The 19,290-nt window shown below is 35.5% G+C and overlaps 1 protein-coding gene across 1 annotated transcript; it reads left to right on the top strand.

The window, feature by feature from the left end:
* Positions 1–14,655: 14,655 nt before the first annotated feature.
* Positions 14,656–18,069, top strand: LOC139431074 (uncharacterized). The gene has a single exon (XM_071198643.1). The coding sequence runs from the start codon at positions 14,656–14,658 to the stop codon at positions 18,067–18,069; it is 3,414 nt and encodes a 1,137-aa protein (XP_071054744.1).
* Positions 18,070–19,290: the final 1,221 nt, after the last annotated feature.

The raw sequence follows: 19,290 nt of genomic DNA, 5'->3' as shown, positions 1-19,290 counted from the left end.
CGCCGTTTTACATCACGCCGGGGCTGATGTTCACTAATTCTTTCCGACCAGGGAACCAATTTTGTAGGTGCTTATAACAGATTACAACAAATGGTTCAAACCGCTGGTGAAAAATTGGAGTTACGATGACAATTCCATCCTCCGGGAGCACCTCACTTCAATGGTCTAGCCGAAGCTGGCGTTAAGTCCGTAAAAACCCATTTATTACGTGTGATAGGAGAGTAACGACTTACCTTTGAAGAAATATACACGCTCCTGACTCAAATCGAAGCGGTTCTCAATTCTATTCCATTGTCAGCAATCACTAGCGATCCCAACGATTTACAACCATTAACATCCGCCCATTGTTTGTGTTTAGAACCAATAATATTTTCTGTTGTAGATCCCGATATTAGTAAGGTTCCAATTAATCGCCTCTACCGTTGGAAATTGCTCCAGAGATACAAGAATTCTGGAAGAGATGGCATCAAGGTTATTTATCTTCGCTTCAACATCGGGAAAAGTGGAATGCACTTACTTCGAATCCTGCTGTTGGAGATTTCGTCATTATTCGTAATGAAAACCGCTCTCCTTTGCAATGGAAAATGGGTCGAATAGAAGAAACTCATCCTGGAACTGACGGCGTCGTTCGAGTAGCGACCGTTAGAACTAAAACCGGTCGTCTAAGCAGACCCGTAACGAAACTTTGTCTTATACCAAATTAAAATTAGAAGTTCACGTTTCTTATTATCTATCTACCTACTGTTTGTCGATTTGTTTCTCTTTTCAATTATATTCAATTGAACTTACCTGTTGTTATTTTTCGACTCCTTTATTTCATTAAAAAAAATGTTAAATCACATTTTTGTTCCTGGGTGGAATGTTTGTACCGCACCAACATGTATATACTACCACCTCTATTGCACATGCGCCTCCCCCTTGTCTCTAAAGGAGATTCAGTTTGTGCGTGCTCACAACTTAAGCGGTTGAAATTGCAAACATTTTTTTGTTTTATAAAAGTAAAGGAGCTGTTAACAAATTAGAAGCCGAAAAATATATTAATTGTAATAATTAAATTTTGGTTTGAAAAAATCTGATTTGTAACAATGTTTTTTAGGAAAAAAGTGTTTTCTTAGAAAAAAGGGGGGACAATGCGTTTGAGAACAAGTGTAGCAATTTCAAACTTAACGAAAATTATTAAGTAAGAAATTAAAGTGTTAATGAACGAGAAAACTAAAATTAACAGTTTTAAATTAAAAAAATATAAACTTAAATGGATCAGTCAATTAAATAAAACAAAAATTTTCCTCTTTCTTGCTATTTATTTTATTATGCTTCTAAATCGATTTCGAGGAAACAATCCTCATCTTCAGTAGAATCTTAAAAAAAATACTAGAAATATAATTAAAGAATGTAAAGATACTTTAATTCAATATACTCCTTTTCTTAATAATTCGGAAAAAAACTTTTACAGTTTCTATTTTATGGAAATTAAACCTGAAATACCTAGACTCTATTCTCTGCCTAAGCTTCACAAAGAAAATATGCCAATAAGACCTATTACAGCATACGGTAACGCTCCTACAAAAAAGTTAACAAGATTCATGTCAAAAATTTTCAAACACATAAATTTCGAACCTAAGTATACAGTTAAAAATTCCAGGGATTTTATTGAAAAAACTAAAAATCTAAATATTGACGACACTTTATTTGTTTCCTTTGACGTTACAAACTTGTATTCGAATGTTCCTATTGAATTTACTCTTGAGGTTGTCTCGCAACTTTTTGAGAACCACTTTACAGATCAAAATACGTCGAATAATTTAAATAAAATTCTTAAACATGTAGTTACTCAGAATTATTGTTCTTTTGAAGATAAATATTATCACATACCTGATGGTTTACCAATGGGCATGCCCTTATCAGGATTAATCTCAGATATATATCTAGATTTTATTGAGAAAAATATGATTCTTAATTATAACAGCATATTTGAAGAAAACATTAAATTTTGGTGTAGATATGTAGATGACGTGTTTTGCATTTGGAAGGGAGACATTTCTCAGTTGAAACAATTTTTAAAGTATCTAAACAACATACATGAAAAATTAAAATTTACCATGGAAATAGAAAAAGATAATTCACTGGATTTTTTGGACCTTACTTTAACTAAGACAATAGAAAACAAAATTAAATACAGTATTTTCAGGAAACCTACAAACTCTTTAACTACTATCCCCTACAATTCATACCACCCACACAATCAGAAATTTGCAAATTTTAGATTCTTAATCAACAGAATACTAGATTATCCACTTGACAAAGAAACTTTAAAAAACGAAAAAGATTTCATATATAAATTAGCTAACAATAATGGTTTTCCAAGAAGTTCTATAGACAGACTTTTTTATAGTATTATAAAACAAAAAGATCCGTTAAATACTAAAATAAAGAACTCAAATTTAACATATAAACCTATAATCTACAATCGATATACTTCAACTATGCAACACCTATTCTCCAGATATGATATCTCTCTGGCATATTCTAATAATAACACAATTTTAAAATTATTATCAAATTATAACAATAAAAAAGAAATAGATATAGGAAAAGAATGTGGCGTATATTCGATAGAATGTAATAATTGCAATAGTATTTACATAGGACAGACAGGCAGGAGATTAGAAACACGTATCTAATGTAAATAATTCTAATGTTTATAAACATAAAATGGAAACGGGACATAAAATTAAATACAAAGAAACTAAATTAATACACAAATGTAATAAAGGTCAAAGATTGGATTTGCTTGAAACTTTGGAAATTTTAAAGTATAAACACAATCAAAATTATAATTTATTAAACGATCAAATACAAATTAATACTGCACCTATTTTCACTTTACTAAAAGATTTTAAATTTAAATATAAACAGTGTTATTCAGGATGAATACCAGTTTCCTTCTTGCTTGTTCCTTTTGACCTTCAGTCATTTTTCGTATCTTTTGTCAAGTGTAAACGCGTGTTTTGTTTTATATTATTTTGGATTTTGTTTTAAGTGTATTTTAACTTTTCGTTTTAAATTTGATATTCTATTATATTTGTTCAATTATTAAAGTAAGAAATTTTCAAGTTTGGATAAAAAAGATGAAGTTAAATTTGGAGGATGTGTTAAATTTTGATGATTAATATATTTTTTCAACTAAACTGACAGTAAGTAAATGTATAGAAATTTTGGATTTATTTCATATTGTTTTTAAAAAAAAAAAAAAATTTTTTTTATATAAGATTCTACTGAAGATGAGGATTGTTTCCTCGAAATCGATTTAGAAGCATAATAAAATAAATAGCAAGAAAGAGGAAAATTTTTGTTTTATTTAATTGACTTAAACAAAGCTTGCTAATGGATAATTTAATCAATTAAATGGATCAATTCAACAGGCGCATGTTACCTAACCTTAAAAATTAAACGCAAAATTCTAAGTAATGAAAAATATAAATTAAATTAAAAAAATTAATTAATTCTCTCTTTGCAACATGCCAGCGAAAAAACAATAACAAAGAAATTTTAAAAACTGAAAAAGGAATTTAGATTAATTTAAATAGGGAAAACTTTATTCTATAGGTTAATAAACATTTCTTCATAGAAATCCATTAATTTAGATTTTTTTAAGTTTTTGATAATATTGATATTGTCTAAGTGTGGAGAGTGGTTGTTTGAAATTAGATGTTTATAAAAAGCGGAGTTTTCTTTGGAGATATGTTCTTTATATCTGGATTTTATATTTCGACCTGTTTGACCTATGTAAAAACTTTCGCATTCATTACACTTTATCTTATATATTCCACTCATTTCCTTTTCCCTGAATTTGTGTTTGTTATTAATTAAAAGTTGGCTAATTTTAATAGAATTATTGAAAGCATAATCATCATTTTTAAATTCAAATTGCAAATTAGGGTGAAACGGTATTAGTTTAATTAGTTTAATTATGTTGTTTTTGTGAACTTTGTTGTAGAAATTTTGTATTTCACGTATGTTATAACCCTACGCATTTCCTCGACGAAATCAGATATTGAAAGTGGTGTACGAATAGCGCGATGAAAGAAGAATCTTTACGCCGCACCTTTGTAACTGTGACAACTGTGAGAGTTTTTAGGGATGATACAGTCAGTACTGATAGGTTTTCGAAAAATATTAAAGTCTAATGAGCTTGTGGTATCGTTGAAGCGTGTTTCAATTGAAAACACGTACTTTGTCATGGCGAAACAAAATTTGTTATTAGATTTATTGTTAGAAGAAAATGAGGATGAGGAACTTCTACTCCAAGAATTATCTGACGCTAAAAATGCAAAAAATCATCCGATATTTAAAACAAGACTTTATTAGAAGATGACAAGAAATTTCGAGATTTTCTTAGATTAAAGATTCGTCAATTCAACTATGTTTTGGACAAATTAGATATAACTCTAAGGTAAGTAAAGTAAAAGTCCACTTTTGTTATAAGAAAAATAGAATTGATTACTTCTTTCAATTGCAAAAATGTAACGTTGCAAATATGTTGGAATATCAGATCATTACCTGAAATGTCCAATTTCGAACTAGTTTCGACACTTTCTGAACAAAGGTATTATTTCCTTTTTTAAAAGGTAAAAGAAAGTATAAACAAAAAATATATATTATTTTATAATAATATGTAGTCACTGAATTTCCGTCAAAACTTGTTGGTGTCTGTGACGTATAAGGTTCAGTTGATGTAGAAAGTACTGCGAGACTGGTGATTGATTCGTGTGAATTTCATTGCGTTGCTCCAATTCAAAAATCAGCTGCAATGATCGCATTTTGGCTTCACTAACAAGCTGCGGCTTAAGCTTTTTGACTGATATCGCCACACTTCTGAAGAACGGACCAGTTTCATCTTCTTTATTTCCATTTAATGTTTTAATAATTTCTTGTCTTTCAATGTGACGAGCTTCCATTAATTCAACGATCTTATCCGTTCGTTTTGGCCGTTTCTTCACAGGTTGGGGCGAATCCACTTTTGAAGAATCATCTTCAACATTACAAACATCCGTGGCCGGGCATTCAGCTACATCTTCTGCGTTGCCCTCTTCATTAATAGTATCGTCATCTTGAATGTTGAATTTACTTCTTGGAAATGAATTAAAATTTACAAGAAGAGGAAGTGTTATCATACAACAACTTACTCTCGCATACGATCTGGTTTACCAAGAAATGATAACATGTCTGCTAATGGCCACTTCTTCGCTTTAGCTGAAGCAGAAGAACCAGTTCCTTTTCTTTTTTTTTAATCTTTTAAAATACGTGTCTTTAATGTTTCTCCTTTTTCACCTTTTTTTACAATCTTCTACTGCAATAAAAATTAATGAACAGAAAGCTCATACTGTCGACGATCTGGCAAAATCCACCAACTTTATTCTAAAAGTTGTTTTACTCAAAAATACTAATTTGAACTTAGCGATTTTTGGTATAACGCCGCCGCTATAATCTGTTGTAATATGTTTTTTGTTTTCAGGTTTTTAGCAACCAGTGAGTCAATGAAATCACTGGCATTTGCATTCAAAATATCTTCTAGCTATATCAGCAGAATTATGAAATGTGTGCTATCAGTTTTACGTTAAAGCTATCGCCTCTTTTTTACCCCCCTGTTCACCAGACGAGCTGAAGAAAAAAAGTGAGGAGTTTACAGAAAAGTTGCACTTTCCTAATTGTGTCGGAGCTATCGACGGAAAACACGTCCGAATTTTTGCTCATACATACAGTGGTTCACAGTACTTTAATTATAAAAACTTTTTTCTATAGTCTTGCTGTCGTTGATGCAAACTATAAACTTATATTTATTGACGTCGGTTCGTATGAAAAAGAAGGCGACAGCGGCATTTTTGACAAGAGTAATATTGGGAAACAATTTAGGGCTGGTAATATGTTTCCTCCTCCATGCATGCTTCCGAATTCGGACATTGTTTTGCCTCACGTTTTTGTAGGCGATGAGGCATTTCGATTGCATTCAAATACGACCATACCGGCCATTTTCTCGACCGGTTGCAACTACAGACAATCAAAAATCAATTTTTAACTATCGTGTTTCAAGAGCATAGGTTTCGCATATTTTATACCCCGATTGCTATAAAACCAGAAACAACTGATGATTTGATTATTGTAATTTGCTGCTTACACAATTTACTTAGGGTTGCATTTTTAGAAAAGGAACAGAAGCCATATTACGACTTAGACCTAAATGAAACACCATCATCTCCAAATTTTCTGCCACTTGCTAGAGGTAGAGGATTTGGAAATATGGATGGATTTAATGTCAGAGATTCATTTATGAAATATTTCAACAGTAACGCAGAGACAGTATCTTGGCAAAATAGTCATGTTAACAGAACCAATTAAACTAGTAGTATATATTTTCTGATAAAATTAATAAATTATTACAACTGTTAATTCTTTTATTACCTGATCTCCCTACCACTTGTCCTATTTCTTTCCAAGCATGACTAGTACGACTTGATCTTTGTGCGATGGGTTTAAAAGATCGTATATACACGAAAAGTTTGAAACTTTTTTCACTAACTTTTCGTCTTTGAAAACTGTAAATAATACTTTCGACTACGACATTTTTCGTTTGCTCAAAGCGGAGAACATATGTGAATGAATTGAACGAATATGAACAGGTTCGTGTCTGCACCTATCTAGCGATTGCGGCTAAACTGCTCTATAACCGCATGGCTTTACGTGTTTGGGCCGCAAGCGGCTGACGCTACCTAGGAAACTAAGCAGTACCTTGCATCTAAAGCACTGCGTTCGCCGCTTGTGTTGAACGCATCACAAAAATCCCACCTTTATTCTGTCGTTATGTACTGTAATAAGTTTATTGTTTTTTTCTAACACAACGTTTGAAAATTTATCTTCTCTTACTTCATAAGGTCCTTTATATAAACAATAAATTTTATTATCACTTTCATTTTTAAGTAACACTTGTTCACCTTTCTTATAATTAATTGGTTTACATTGCTTATCATAATGTTCTTTACGTTTTACGTTCTGACCATGCATTTTGCAATCGATATTTTAATTCCAAAGGATAATTAATCAATAAAATTATATAAAAGATCACTGGTTTCTAGAATAGATGAAGGCAATTTGCAAGTTTTGCCAAATACGAGTTTATGAGGTGTATATTTTGTTTCAGTATGAATTGTATTATTGTAAGAGAAACACCAAAATGAAACCGATGAACTCCACGAGTTTACGTTTTTACTTATTTGCATTCTCAACTAACTAGACTTTTGTGCGAATTTTCTAGAGCCCCTAACGTCTGACGATGATAGCATTCAAGTGAGTGACTTAAAAAGTTGGGATTCTATGTGCATCGTTGAGATATGTAAGATTAAGGAAAAATATGAATCAACGGTGTTAAATAGTTTATTCAAACCAAATTTTTCGGTGAAATTGCCGAAGCAGCTGTCGCACCGAAAAACTTGGTTTGAATAAACTATTTAACACCGTTAGTGGTATAGCTATGTGCGTTCTGGCTTAAAATCCCATAAGATTTAACATTGGGGTCGAAAAGTACTTTTTATCCCCACCACTACCCCCTTTCGAGGGTGTGGCCACGCCCACATTTTAAATTCAACCAATCAGAGCACAGCATTCTAAAAGAACCCTCTTTTTGGCGGGAAATTTGAATGAGGCTATCTAGATCGACGGGCCTTATCACGGTGACGTCATCGTTTACACATCGAGGCCTTGATACATTCGGACACAAAGCGTTTGGTTTGGCTTACCAGCTGGGTGCTAGGGTGCGCGGTGCGGCGGGCAGGGCAGGGTGGTTCAATCAGAGCATAGCATTCTCCGAGAACCCTCTTTTAGGTGGGGAATTTGAATGAGGCTACCTAGATCGATGAGCCTTATCACGATGACGTCATTGTCGATACATAGAGGCCTTGATACATCCGGACACAAAGCGTTTGCCTTGGAGGTTATAAAGTGGTAAATATCTCGTTAACGATACTTCAAATCGAAAAATATACCGAAAAATTCCCCCCTACAAAGCCCCTGTCACCTATAACAAGCATGAACAACATGGCACGGGTGAAAACTACTAAAACGGCCTTATTTAGTATCTCAAGGTCACGCGCTAGCGATTTAATGATTATCAAAAGTTATTTCATAATTATAATAATTATCAAAACTTGTTTCTTTCATTAGAATATATATATAATTCTTTGATATTAGACAAAATTTATTAATATCCTGCATCTCATACGAGAAGTTATAACCACAATTTTCGCTGTTCTAGAATGGCTTCAACATCAGGCAAAACCCTGTCTTTTTCAAGACTAGTAGAGGAAATGCGTCATAGAGTTGTAAGTGCTAAAGGGGGAGATATAGATATGATATAATCCCTGCCAGATACACAGATACAACGAATCGAGTTACATACTTTTACATATGCCTCACATATACAGAGACAGAGATCAACTTACTAGCTGCAAAATCAAAGGTTGCATCATTGAAAGCAATTACACTTCCCAGATTGGAATTGTGTGCTGCAGTAGATGGAGCTCATCTTGCTGAGAAATTCAAATCGATTCTACAACTACGGATAAATGAAGAATATTTTTGGACATACTCACAAATTGCACTATCGTGGATTAATTCAAGGCCAAACAAAGATAAGACATTTGTTGCTAACAGAATTACCGAAATTCAGTCTACAAGCGACCCAGTCACATGGTTCCACGTGAAGTCACAACATAATCCTGCAGATTTGGTATCAAGAGGAACTGCATCAAACAATTTAGAGTTTGGAATGTCATCGGCACCATTTGAAAACAAATTTCCGGCTGATTCTAATAAATTCTGCAGAGATTTTTACGTCGACGACATGTTTACAGGACATGATGACATCATTAAACTAAAAACGATAAAATTCAACGTAACAACAACCCTAGAGTCAGGAGGTTTTACTTTAAGCAAGTTCAATAGCAATTATCCAGAATTGAGAGATAAAGTTTCAAATCAAATCCAACATTTATGTCCGAAGAAATTTTCAAAACATTAGGAATTCAATGGAATACAAACACTGACAAGCTGACATATACCAGTGCAGAATTGAAACATACCATGCTAATCACGAAAAGAACAATTTTAGGACAAATAGATTCATTAGGTCTTATATCTTCAATCATAGTTATTGCAAAAATCATATTTCAAGAGCTATAGTTACATCAAACGGATATACACATACAACGAATCGAGTTACATACTTTTACATATGCCTCACATATACAGACACAGAGATCAACTTACTAGCTGCAAAATCAAAGATTGCACCATTGAAAACAATTATACTTCCCAAATTGGAATTATGTGCTGCAGTAGTATGAGCTCATCTTGCTAAGAAATTCAAATCCACTTTCTTCGCTCTTTGCTCACTTAGTATCCGTATGGACTTTCTAAGTGTTCTGAAGTGGGCGATTTGTTAATTAATAACCAATAATCTACCCATAAATTAATACACTTTTAATTCCATTATTGTCGTTTCGCAAAAAGTGATCATGTCGATATGCGAACGGTGTAATCGTGTGGTGGGAGGAGATCAGGCGTCCAGTGCTTGTGTGCTTGTGTGCTGCCTTTGGTTCCACACAAAATGCATTGATCCGGAGGAGACGTTGGAGTATGTAGATGCGTGGACATGTCATGATTCAAGATCAAGAGAACGAGGCGCTATTTCTCGCAAATCATGTGGGTCTACTTCGGCGACGCCGTCCTGTCCTGCTATTACCTAGCTAACTTCTTCATTCAGTCGACTTCGGTAGCGGCCGTATATCCGATTTTGAACAAGTTGTGAAAGAGTTAAGGAATAAAATAAAAATTATTGATAAAGTAACAGCCGAAAACTTACAATTGCGTGACCGGGTGTCTGATCTTACAGCTCGAGTTGATGATATGAAACAATATTCGCGCCGGAACAATTTAGAGATCCAGAGTGTTCCTGAAAAGAATAACGAAAATTTATTAGATGCCGTTGCTGCTCATGTAGGGTATGATATTTCGCGTGTGGATGTAGACGCCATTTATCGTGTTCCTCATATCAACCGTGACAATTCCAATCCAAGGTCCATCGTAGTTCCTCGCAGCCTGCATCCAGAAGAGAAAATCCTTGCCCACGGGCTCATCACCGGGCACGAAGATTGATGGCGTCGGTGAAACATGCTTTGTGAACGAACCCTTACTATGATTTGTAAAGATGGACTTGGCCCTTAGACCAATGGATTATTACGTGACAAAAATGAAGAGGCATTTTAAAGACAAGCTATCGTAGAACAGGAAGCTAAACATAAGTGGTATAATTTCCTCAATGGAAACAATTCCGCCGTAAACAGGTGGTTTCCACCATACCAAGGATATTCAGAAGGACGAGAATTTTATGAAAGTCATTCGTTGAAAGATTCTACAGGTAAAGTTTCCTGCCCGGTTTTGATAGCGTTGAAGTGTCCGTATTGTTATGCAGACAATGATTGTGCTCATACTAGAAAGTATTGCCCAATGTATAAATACAACACTACCAGAACTTAGAAGGTTGGCTAATGGCACACTGGGATCAGCTAGTAATCACAAGTAATGAATTTTAATTGTTTAATTTCCGAAGTTATTCATATTCTCTTAGTGAATATTCCAGTATTTTTATAAAAGGTTTAACATTGCGTTTTTTATTTCAGTTTTTAAATAAAGTTTTGTGTTTCATTTTTTAATAATTTTAAAATGTGTTTGATAGGATAAGAATAGGGGGTTAGTAGGTTAGCGAGAGTCAATTAGGAAATATCGATACCCGCATGAACAATATTATTCCGATCTTGGACAACTTTTAGGATATTCAAAACAAGATTGAGTGCCTTGCCGATGAAACTCAAGGAGAAATTGAATCTCTTTCTTCTTGTTGCTCATCATTGATTCGTTCATGAGCGTGGGTAGCTTCATTCAAAGGTCGATCAGTTACGTATGCAGATAAGAATTCATCTTCAGCGAAAATATTCTCGTTCATGGGATAAAGTCCACTAGCTTCAAATCCCTTTTGAATGTTAGAAGTGGTAAAAGCTTTACCCACAAATTCAGCTATGTCATATATTGAAATGGCTTGCCCTGGATTCATAATCATCCATTCGCTACAGGTAGTGTTGTAATAGGTCTTCATTGGCACAAAAACTGTTCTGTCGAGCTGTTGTATTTTGTGGCTGGTATGAGGATGAAATGTTATCATAAGAGTTCCGTTATTCTTGCAGAAATCAATGGCGTTGACGTTCACGTGACTATCATGGTTATCCAAAAGTAATATGACAGGATTTTCAACTGTTGGTTTGCTATGATTTTTAAAGGACCCGCGATTGTAAAATTTTTGTACGACAGACCGACTGTTCCCCTCTGATTCAGATAGGGAACGAGAGGAATATCACTGATCACTGTCCATCCAGGCATTCAGAAAGCATGTTTCTGTCACAGGACTAATATTACTTCTTTTGTTTTTTTTTTGTTGTTTACTTACTAATGTGTTTTTTATTCAATCGATCCATGCACATGTGAACCCACAGTCAATGCAAGAGTAGGACGAGGACATTTTTGTTCTGTTTTCTTTTTGCTTTGTTGATTTAATTTCGGATTAATTTAAAGAAAATTTTTGGTATTAATTTAATTTTGGATTTCAAGGTTTCAGTGGAAGAGCAACCGCTGCATGTCAGTGGCATTCAGCGGTTGAACTGCACCTTGGGATTTCCCACTTGTTTAGTATTAGTTCGTCTAGTGGAAGTGTGATATATTATGTTGTTGTATATTATTACAGGTGGGAAATAAAGGCATTATTATTATTATTATATTTCGCGTATGTAAACTATTAGGTCAATTTGTTGTAATTTATTAAACGCCATGCATTTATTTTCTTTTTATTATCAGAATGTGCACAGTATTCGTGGCAGACTACCGATTGTATTCAATAGCTCATTAAATGTCGACTTTGATGTGATCTGCTTAACGGAAACTTGGCTGCACCCCGGAATTTTTTGAGCTGAAATTCTACCTGACTCGTCTGTTGTTAATACTACACTAATAATACTAAATAAATGTCCATCATGTTGTCACTTTTTAATTAACAACAAAGACCAATGGATTGTTACGTGACAAAAATGAAAGAGGCATTTTAAAGACAAGCTATCGCAGAACAGGAAGCTAAACATAAGTGGTATAATTTCCTCAATGGAAACAATTCCACCGTAAAAGGGGGGTTTCCACCATTCCAAGGAAATTCAGAAGGACGAGAATTTTATGAAAGTCATTCGTTGAAAGATTCCACAGGTAAAGTTTCATGCCCGGTTTTGATAGCGTTGAAGTGTCCGTATTGTTATGCAGACAGTGATTGTGCTCATACTAGAAAGTATTGCCTATTGTATAAATGAAACACTACCAGAACTTAGAAGGTTGGCTAATGGCACGCTGGGATCAGCTAGTAATCACAAGTAATGAATTTTAATTGTTTAATTTCCGAAGTTATTCATATTCTCTTACTGAATATTCCAGTATTTTTATAAAAGGTTTAACATTGCGTTTTTTATTTCTAGTAGTATAGCTATGGGCGTTCTGGACCAAAATCCCATAAGATTTAACATTGGGGTCGAAAAGTACTTTTTATCCCCACCACTACCTTCTTCTGGCCACGCCCACATTTTAAATTCAACCAATTAGAGCGTAGCATTCTCCAAGAACCCTCTTTTTGGCGGGAAATTTGAATGAGGATCGACAGGCCTTATGATGATGACGTCATCATCGAGGCCGGACACAAAGCGTTTGGTTTGGCTTACCGGCTGAGTGCTATGGTGCGGGGTGCGGGCGGGCAGGGCAGGGTGGTTCAATCAGAGCATAGCATTCTCCGAGAACCCTCTTTTAGGCTGGGGATTGAATGAGGCTACCGCCTTATCACGATGACGTCATCGTCGATATATCAAGGCCTTGACACATCCGGACACGAAGCGTTTGGCTTGGAGGTTATAAAATGGTAACTATCTCGTTAACGATGCTTCAAATCGAAAAATAAACCAAAAAATTCCCCCCTACAACCCCCTGTCGCCTATAACAAATACGAACAATATGGCACGGGTGAAAGCTGCCAAAAGGGCCTTATTTAGTTATCGAGCTGATGACGTCATTCCACCGGACATGTGAACACAAAGCGTTTGGCTTGGAGGTTATAAAATGGTAAATATCTCGTTAACGATGTTTCAAATCGAAAAATAAACCAAAAAATTCCCCCCCTACAACGCCCGTCGCCTATAACAAGCACGAACAATATGGCACGGGTGAAAACTGCCAAAAGGGCGTTGGTTCAACCCCTGTTCAACCGACCGGTTCAACCCCTGTTCAACCGACCGGTTCAACCCCTGTTCAACCGGTTGAATACCGGTTCAACCCCTGTCCCCCCTAAGACCTAGCCTGGATAGATCATGATCTACAGCCCGCGCACCGAACCCCGCACCTAACCGGTTGTCTATGGTGTTGAAGCTGATGATTACGTAATGTTGCGTAATATTATAAGTAAAATTGTTAAAGTTTATTAAGATAATCCAGAAAACATAAAACGTGCAAGTATAAGAGATTTTTTAAAATTAATAAATAATTATGTTTTTTGGAACAATGATGGGAATCGTTGATGAACGGGTTGACGTGAGAGGAAATTAAATAATAATTTATTAAGGAAGTAGAGGGGCCGCAGCTACCTATCAAATTTACCTAGCAATTTATAAATCGGTAAGTTGAACATCAACTTCCGTCGTTTGCGGATTTAATATCATGTAAGTGTGGGAATTCTTCGATTATCACGTTAGTTATCTCAAGATCACGCGCTAGATTGTTATTGCAGAGCCCGGACAGTTTAGGAAACGTGAGCCCCCTCCACACTAAACGTATACCTAGATAAGCGTACGCTTCGATTTAATTCATTGAATATTGAGACTGGAGTGGGAGGCGTTTTAGGATCACTTTCCTAAACTGTCCGGGCTCTGGTTATATGTATACATACATATAAAAATAGGATTTTCTGCTAAAGCGTAAATTAATATTTAACATTCACATCATCTTCATATCATTATTTAAGTGTTTACCTTAGCTATCCTTTGATATGAAGTCGCTTCCCTGATATAAGCGTAGTCATTTTCGTAATTGTCCGAATGAATATGGTGTTGAAGCTGATGATTACGTAATGTTGCGTAATATTATCATAAAACGTGCAAGTATAATGTGTATGTTGCATATATAAATTTAAAAATAACTTTAAAAATTGTGAAGACACTTGCAATTATTTTTAAACAATCCTATATGTTTATCAAGCTCACCGGCGCATTAACTCATGTCCACACGTAGAGTTTCTGTATTATAATTAGCTTCCCCTTAACAGATAATTTATTTTCGATTTAATGATTATCAAAAGTTATTTCCCAATTATAACAATTATCAAAACTTGTTTCTTTAATTAGGCTTTGATATTAGACAAAAACTTATTAATATCCTGCATCTCATGCGAGAAGTTATAACCGCAATTTTCGCTGTTCTAGAATGGCTTCAACATCAGTCAAAACCCTGTCTTTTTCAAGACTAGTTGAAGAAATGCATCATAGAGTTGTAACTGCTGATGGGGAAGATATAGAGCCCGCAATAAAGGACTGTAATCGTAATATTAAGGTGATGAACGCTGCGCTAAAGGTAGCCAACACAAGTGGTGAAAAGCACCACATAACCACTTGTGCTGGTCACATGCATGGATTCCGAAGCATGCTAAAATCGCTCCGGTACGTAACTGGGACCGGGTACAAACCAACTCACCCGACTCGCGAGAACTTTAGAAGCTTGCGGGTAAAATGGCAAGACCTTCAGACGGCGTTCTCCAACAGAATGAGAACGGGGATCATCATTAACCTGACCCACAAGGACCCTCGACAATTTATGGAAGATGCTAAAAAAATGATAATAAGGAGAATGACTAATGATGTGAAAAAATCAACATTGAAAGTTAACGCTGTGTTTTGTGGTGAATTCGTAACTAAGAAAATGGGAAAGGAAGTATTTGAATTTAAATATATAAATACTAGAAATGTCGCAATTTATAACAACACTGATTTAGAAGAGTGGTTTAAGAGCAACATTCAAGACTCCGTTCTAAAAGCCCTTGAAGAATTTCAAGAAAAAGATAGTGGATGGGCTTTAAATGCGATCGTAAACCTACAGATGAACATTAATAAATATACCCCACAACTTGGGTCGTCATACATTGAATTACCTAGGGCCCTTAGGTTGAAACATGCTTATGTAAATGTAAAGAACGATGATGAAGCATGTTTTGCGTGGGCAGTGACTTCAGCGCTTTATCCAGCCAATCATCACATCGACCGAACTTACATGTATCCACATTACTCAGAAGTTTTAAATATGAAGAACATAGCAATGCCGATGGTCATGAAACAAATCCCTCGGTTTGAACAACAAAACGATGTGTCGGTCAACGTGTACATTCTTGAATCACTAAAGAAGGGACGGTATAATGTAGTTCCTTCCTATCTAGCTAAGGAGAGGAGAGGCAGACACGTTAACCTGCTACTCATCCAAGATAAGTATGTAGAAGAAGAAGATGGGGATGATGATGGTGAATTCAAGCCGAGATTTCACTACGTTTGGATAAAAGATTTATCCCGACTAGTGTCATCTCAATTATCGATACATCATACGAAAAAATATTTCTGTGAACGTTGCCTTCACTATTTTTACATTTCCACCGGTCTAGAAAAACACGTGAAGGATTGTGCTAAAATGAATGAATGCCGCATCCGTATGCCGAAGGAAGGTGAAACCGTATATTTCAAGAATTTTCAAAATAAAGAATCGGTTCCATTTGTGGTGTATGCGGATCTAGAATGTCTTTTGATACCAACAACAAAGACTGATACACAACATAAGCCATATAGTATTGATTATTACGTAAAATGCTCATATGACGAGTCCCTGAGCTTTTACAAATCATATGCCGGTGAGAACTGTCAGCAGTGGTTTGTGACCGAAATGAAGCAGCTAGCGGAAGATGTGGAAACTATATTCCTATGTCCCTTACCCATGGAACCTCTTACCGAACCGCAAGAACTGGAGTTTCGCTCATTATCATGCTGTCATATATGCGAAAACCGCTTTGACGTAGGTGACGTCAGAGTTCGAGACCATTGTCACCTTACTGGTAAATATCGAGGAGCTGCGCATGAGGATTGCAACATTAACTATCAGGATAGTCACGTGATTCCAGTAGTCTTTCATAATTTAAGTGGGTACGATAGTCACTTTATTATAAAGAATTTAGCAAAAGATTTCGAAGGACGCATCGATTTGCTACCTATAAATAAGGAGCGATATATTTCTTTTACTAAAAATATAGACCAAAATTTAATTAAATTCCGGTTTATTGATTCATTTCGGTTCATGGCATCGAGTTTAGATAAATTAGCAAGTTATACAGATTCCTTTCCAAATTTAAAAACACAATTTCCAAATTTAGATGAATCTAAATTCAATTTATTAACGCGTAAAGGAGTGTTTCCTTATGATTACTTGGACTCTTTTACAAAATTAAATGAAACTGCATTACCGGATGAATCTACATTTTATAACTCTATGACCGACAGTCACATTGCAGATACTGATTATACGCATGCTAATGAAGTGTGGAACGCTTTTGGCTGTCAAAATTTAGGAAATTACAGTGAGTTATATTTGAAAACAGATATTTTGTTATTAGCAGACGTATTCGAGCAATTTCGGGCTAGCTGCCTGAATTCGTATAGCTTAGACCCGGCTCATTACTATACATTGCCCGGGTATACATGGGACTGCATGCTGAAGTATACGAGGGTAAAACTTGAGCTATTAACGGATATTGATATGGCAATGTTTATAGAGCGAGGTATACGAGGAGGTCTAAGCCAGTGTTCGAAACGTTACGCCTCGGCTAATAATAAATATCTACCTAATTATAAATCAGCTGAGCCATCAAAATTTATAATTTATGATGATATCAATAATCAATATGGATGGGCAATGTCTCAGTACCTACCCTATGGCGGATTTAAGTGGGTTGAGGGAAACAACATCAACTTCAATGTACCTGAGGATAACCCTGAAGGTTACATTTTAGAAGTTGATCTCGAGTACCCTGAATCCATTCATGATTCAAATCGTGACCTTCCATTTTGCCCAGAACATCGTGCACCACCAAATTCAAAACAAACCAAATTAATGGGCACTTTATATAATAAAGAGCGATATGTGTTGCATTATCGTAATTTACAACAAGCGATTGAAAATGGTTTAATTTTAACAAAAATTCATCGTGTTTTGGAATTTAAACAGTCGGCTTGGTTGAAATCATATATTAATTTAAACACTAAATTTAGAACCGCGGCGATTAACGACTTCGACAAAAATTTATTCAAATTAATGAACAACGCCGTATTTGGCAAGACGATGGAAAATATTCGAAAACATTCCATTGTGAAGCTTGTGACAAAATGGGGTGGTCGTTACGGCGCTGAGGCGTTGATCGCGAAACCAAATTTCAAATCCTCAATTATCTTCGATGAAAATTTAGTTGCTATTGAGCTCAATAAAATGGAAATTTATTTTAATAAACCCATCTACGTTGGTATGTGTATTTTAGATATATCGAAATTAAAAATATATGATTTTCATTATTCGTATATGAGGAGACGATTTGGGGACAAGGCCAGAGTCTGTTACACCGATACTGATTCCCTTATATACGAAGTCGAATGCCCGGATTTATATGAAGTGATTCGACGCGATGCTTCGAAATATTTCGACACGAGTGATTATCCTGAAAATAATATATACAACATTCCTCGTGTAAATAAAAAAGTTCTCGGTATGATGAAAGATGAAAACGCCGGTAAGGTAATGACTGAATTTGTGGGGTTGAGATCGAAGATGTATGCATGTCGAGTGGAGGGGGGAGATAAAGTTTAAAAAGCTAAAGGCATAAAAACGTCAATTGTTAAAAACGTAACCAGTTTCGATGATTACTTAGTATGTTTGCGAGAGGACAAAGAAATGCTCGTCACCCAAAAATTGTTTCAATCGCGAAACCACCAAGTATCAACAATTACGCAAACCAAAACTGCACTTAGTTCTCACGACGATAAAAGATATATTATTCCGGGGACAGTTGATACTTTACCCTGGGGACATTGGCGCATCTTATCATGCTGTTAACAGGTGCGGATCGAATTAAACTCTCATTATTAAACAATATAATTCCCCAAGAATTGATAAGACAACATTTTTTTGGAGCCTGCCTACAAGCATCTTTAATGTAAATTAGGGTATTAGCCGGAAATGTTGTTTGGTTATATGAAACATAAGGACCTACACATACCCATAATGCATTTCTGGATAAAAGTGGAGAATGAATGTTATGATCCAACACGTAAAGTAATGAACACTTATTGTGTGTTAACGAAACCGACTTCATCTATGAAGAATGTAATAATAATAATAAATGTATCTTATTAAATTTATATAATTTATGGTTTTTTAAATAAATAAATAATCTCTAATCTTCTATAATTTTTTATTTTAATCCTTATCTCTCCCGACTGACAGCTGCTCCCGTGATGTTTTTTTTTAGCAGCAACCGTAGCGTTGCTTTATTTTTTATTAAGTAAATATAAACATGTCTGCGATAAAGGTTACCACCACCTCTATACCCTCTTAAGATCCAACACTTCACTCCACGCATGCTCGAACCCCGGCAGAATTCCAAGCCAAACGCTTTTGTGTCCGGATGTATCAACGTTTTGATGAAGTTCCAACACCCCTCACTCCGCACCTCACCCACTGCCCCCTACTGGCACACATCCTTCACCTAACTGGTTGTCTAGATGACGTCACCACCACCAAGCTGTACACGATCCGGCGGCATGACATCATCAGCTCGATAACTAAATAAGGTCCTTTTACCAGTTTTCACCCGTGCAATGTTGTTCACGCTTATTATAGTCGGCAGGAGGTTGTAGGGAGGGACAGGGGTTGAACCGATCGGTTGAACAGGGGTTTTAACCAAGGCCCTTTTGGCAGTTTTCACCCGTGCGTAATTGTTCGTGCTTGTTATAGGCGACGGGCGTTGTAGGGGGGGAATTTTTTGGTTTATTTTTCGATTTGAAACATCGTTAACGAGATATTTACCAT

Source organism: Onthophagus taurus, chromosome 8, assembly GCF_036711975.1.
Source record: "Onthophagus taurus isolate NC chromosome 8, IU_Otau_3.0, whole genome shotgun sequence".
Classification (NCBI taxonomy): Eukaryota; Metazoa; Arthropoda; class Insecta; order Coleoptera; family Scarabaeidae; genus Onthophagus; species Onthophagus taurus.
Note: the sequence above shows the minus strand (reverse complement) of the source record. Positions and strands in the feature narration are given on the sequence as shown.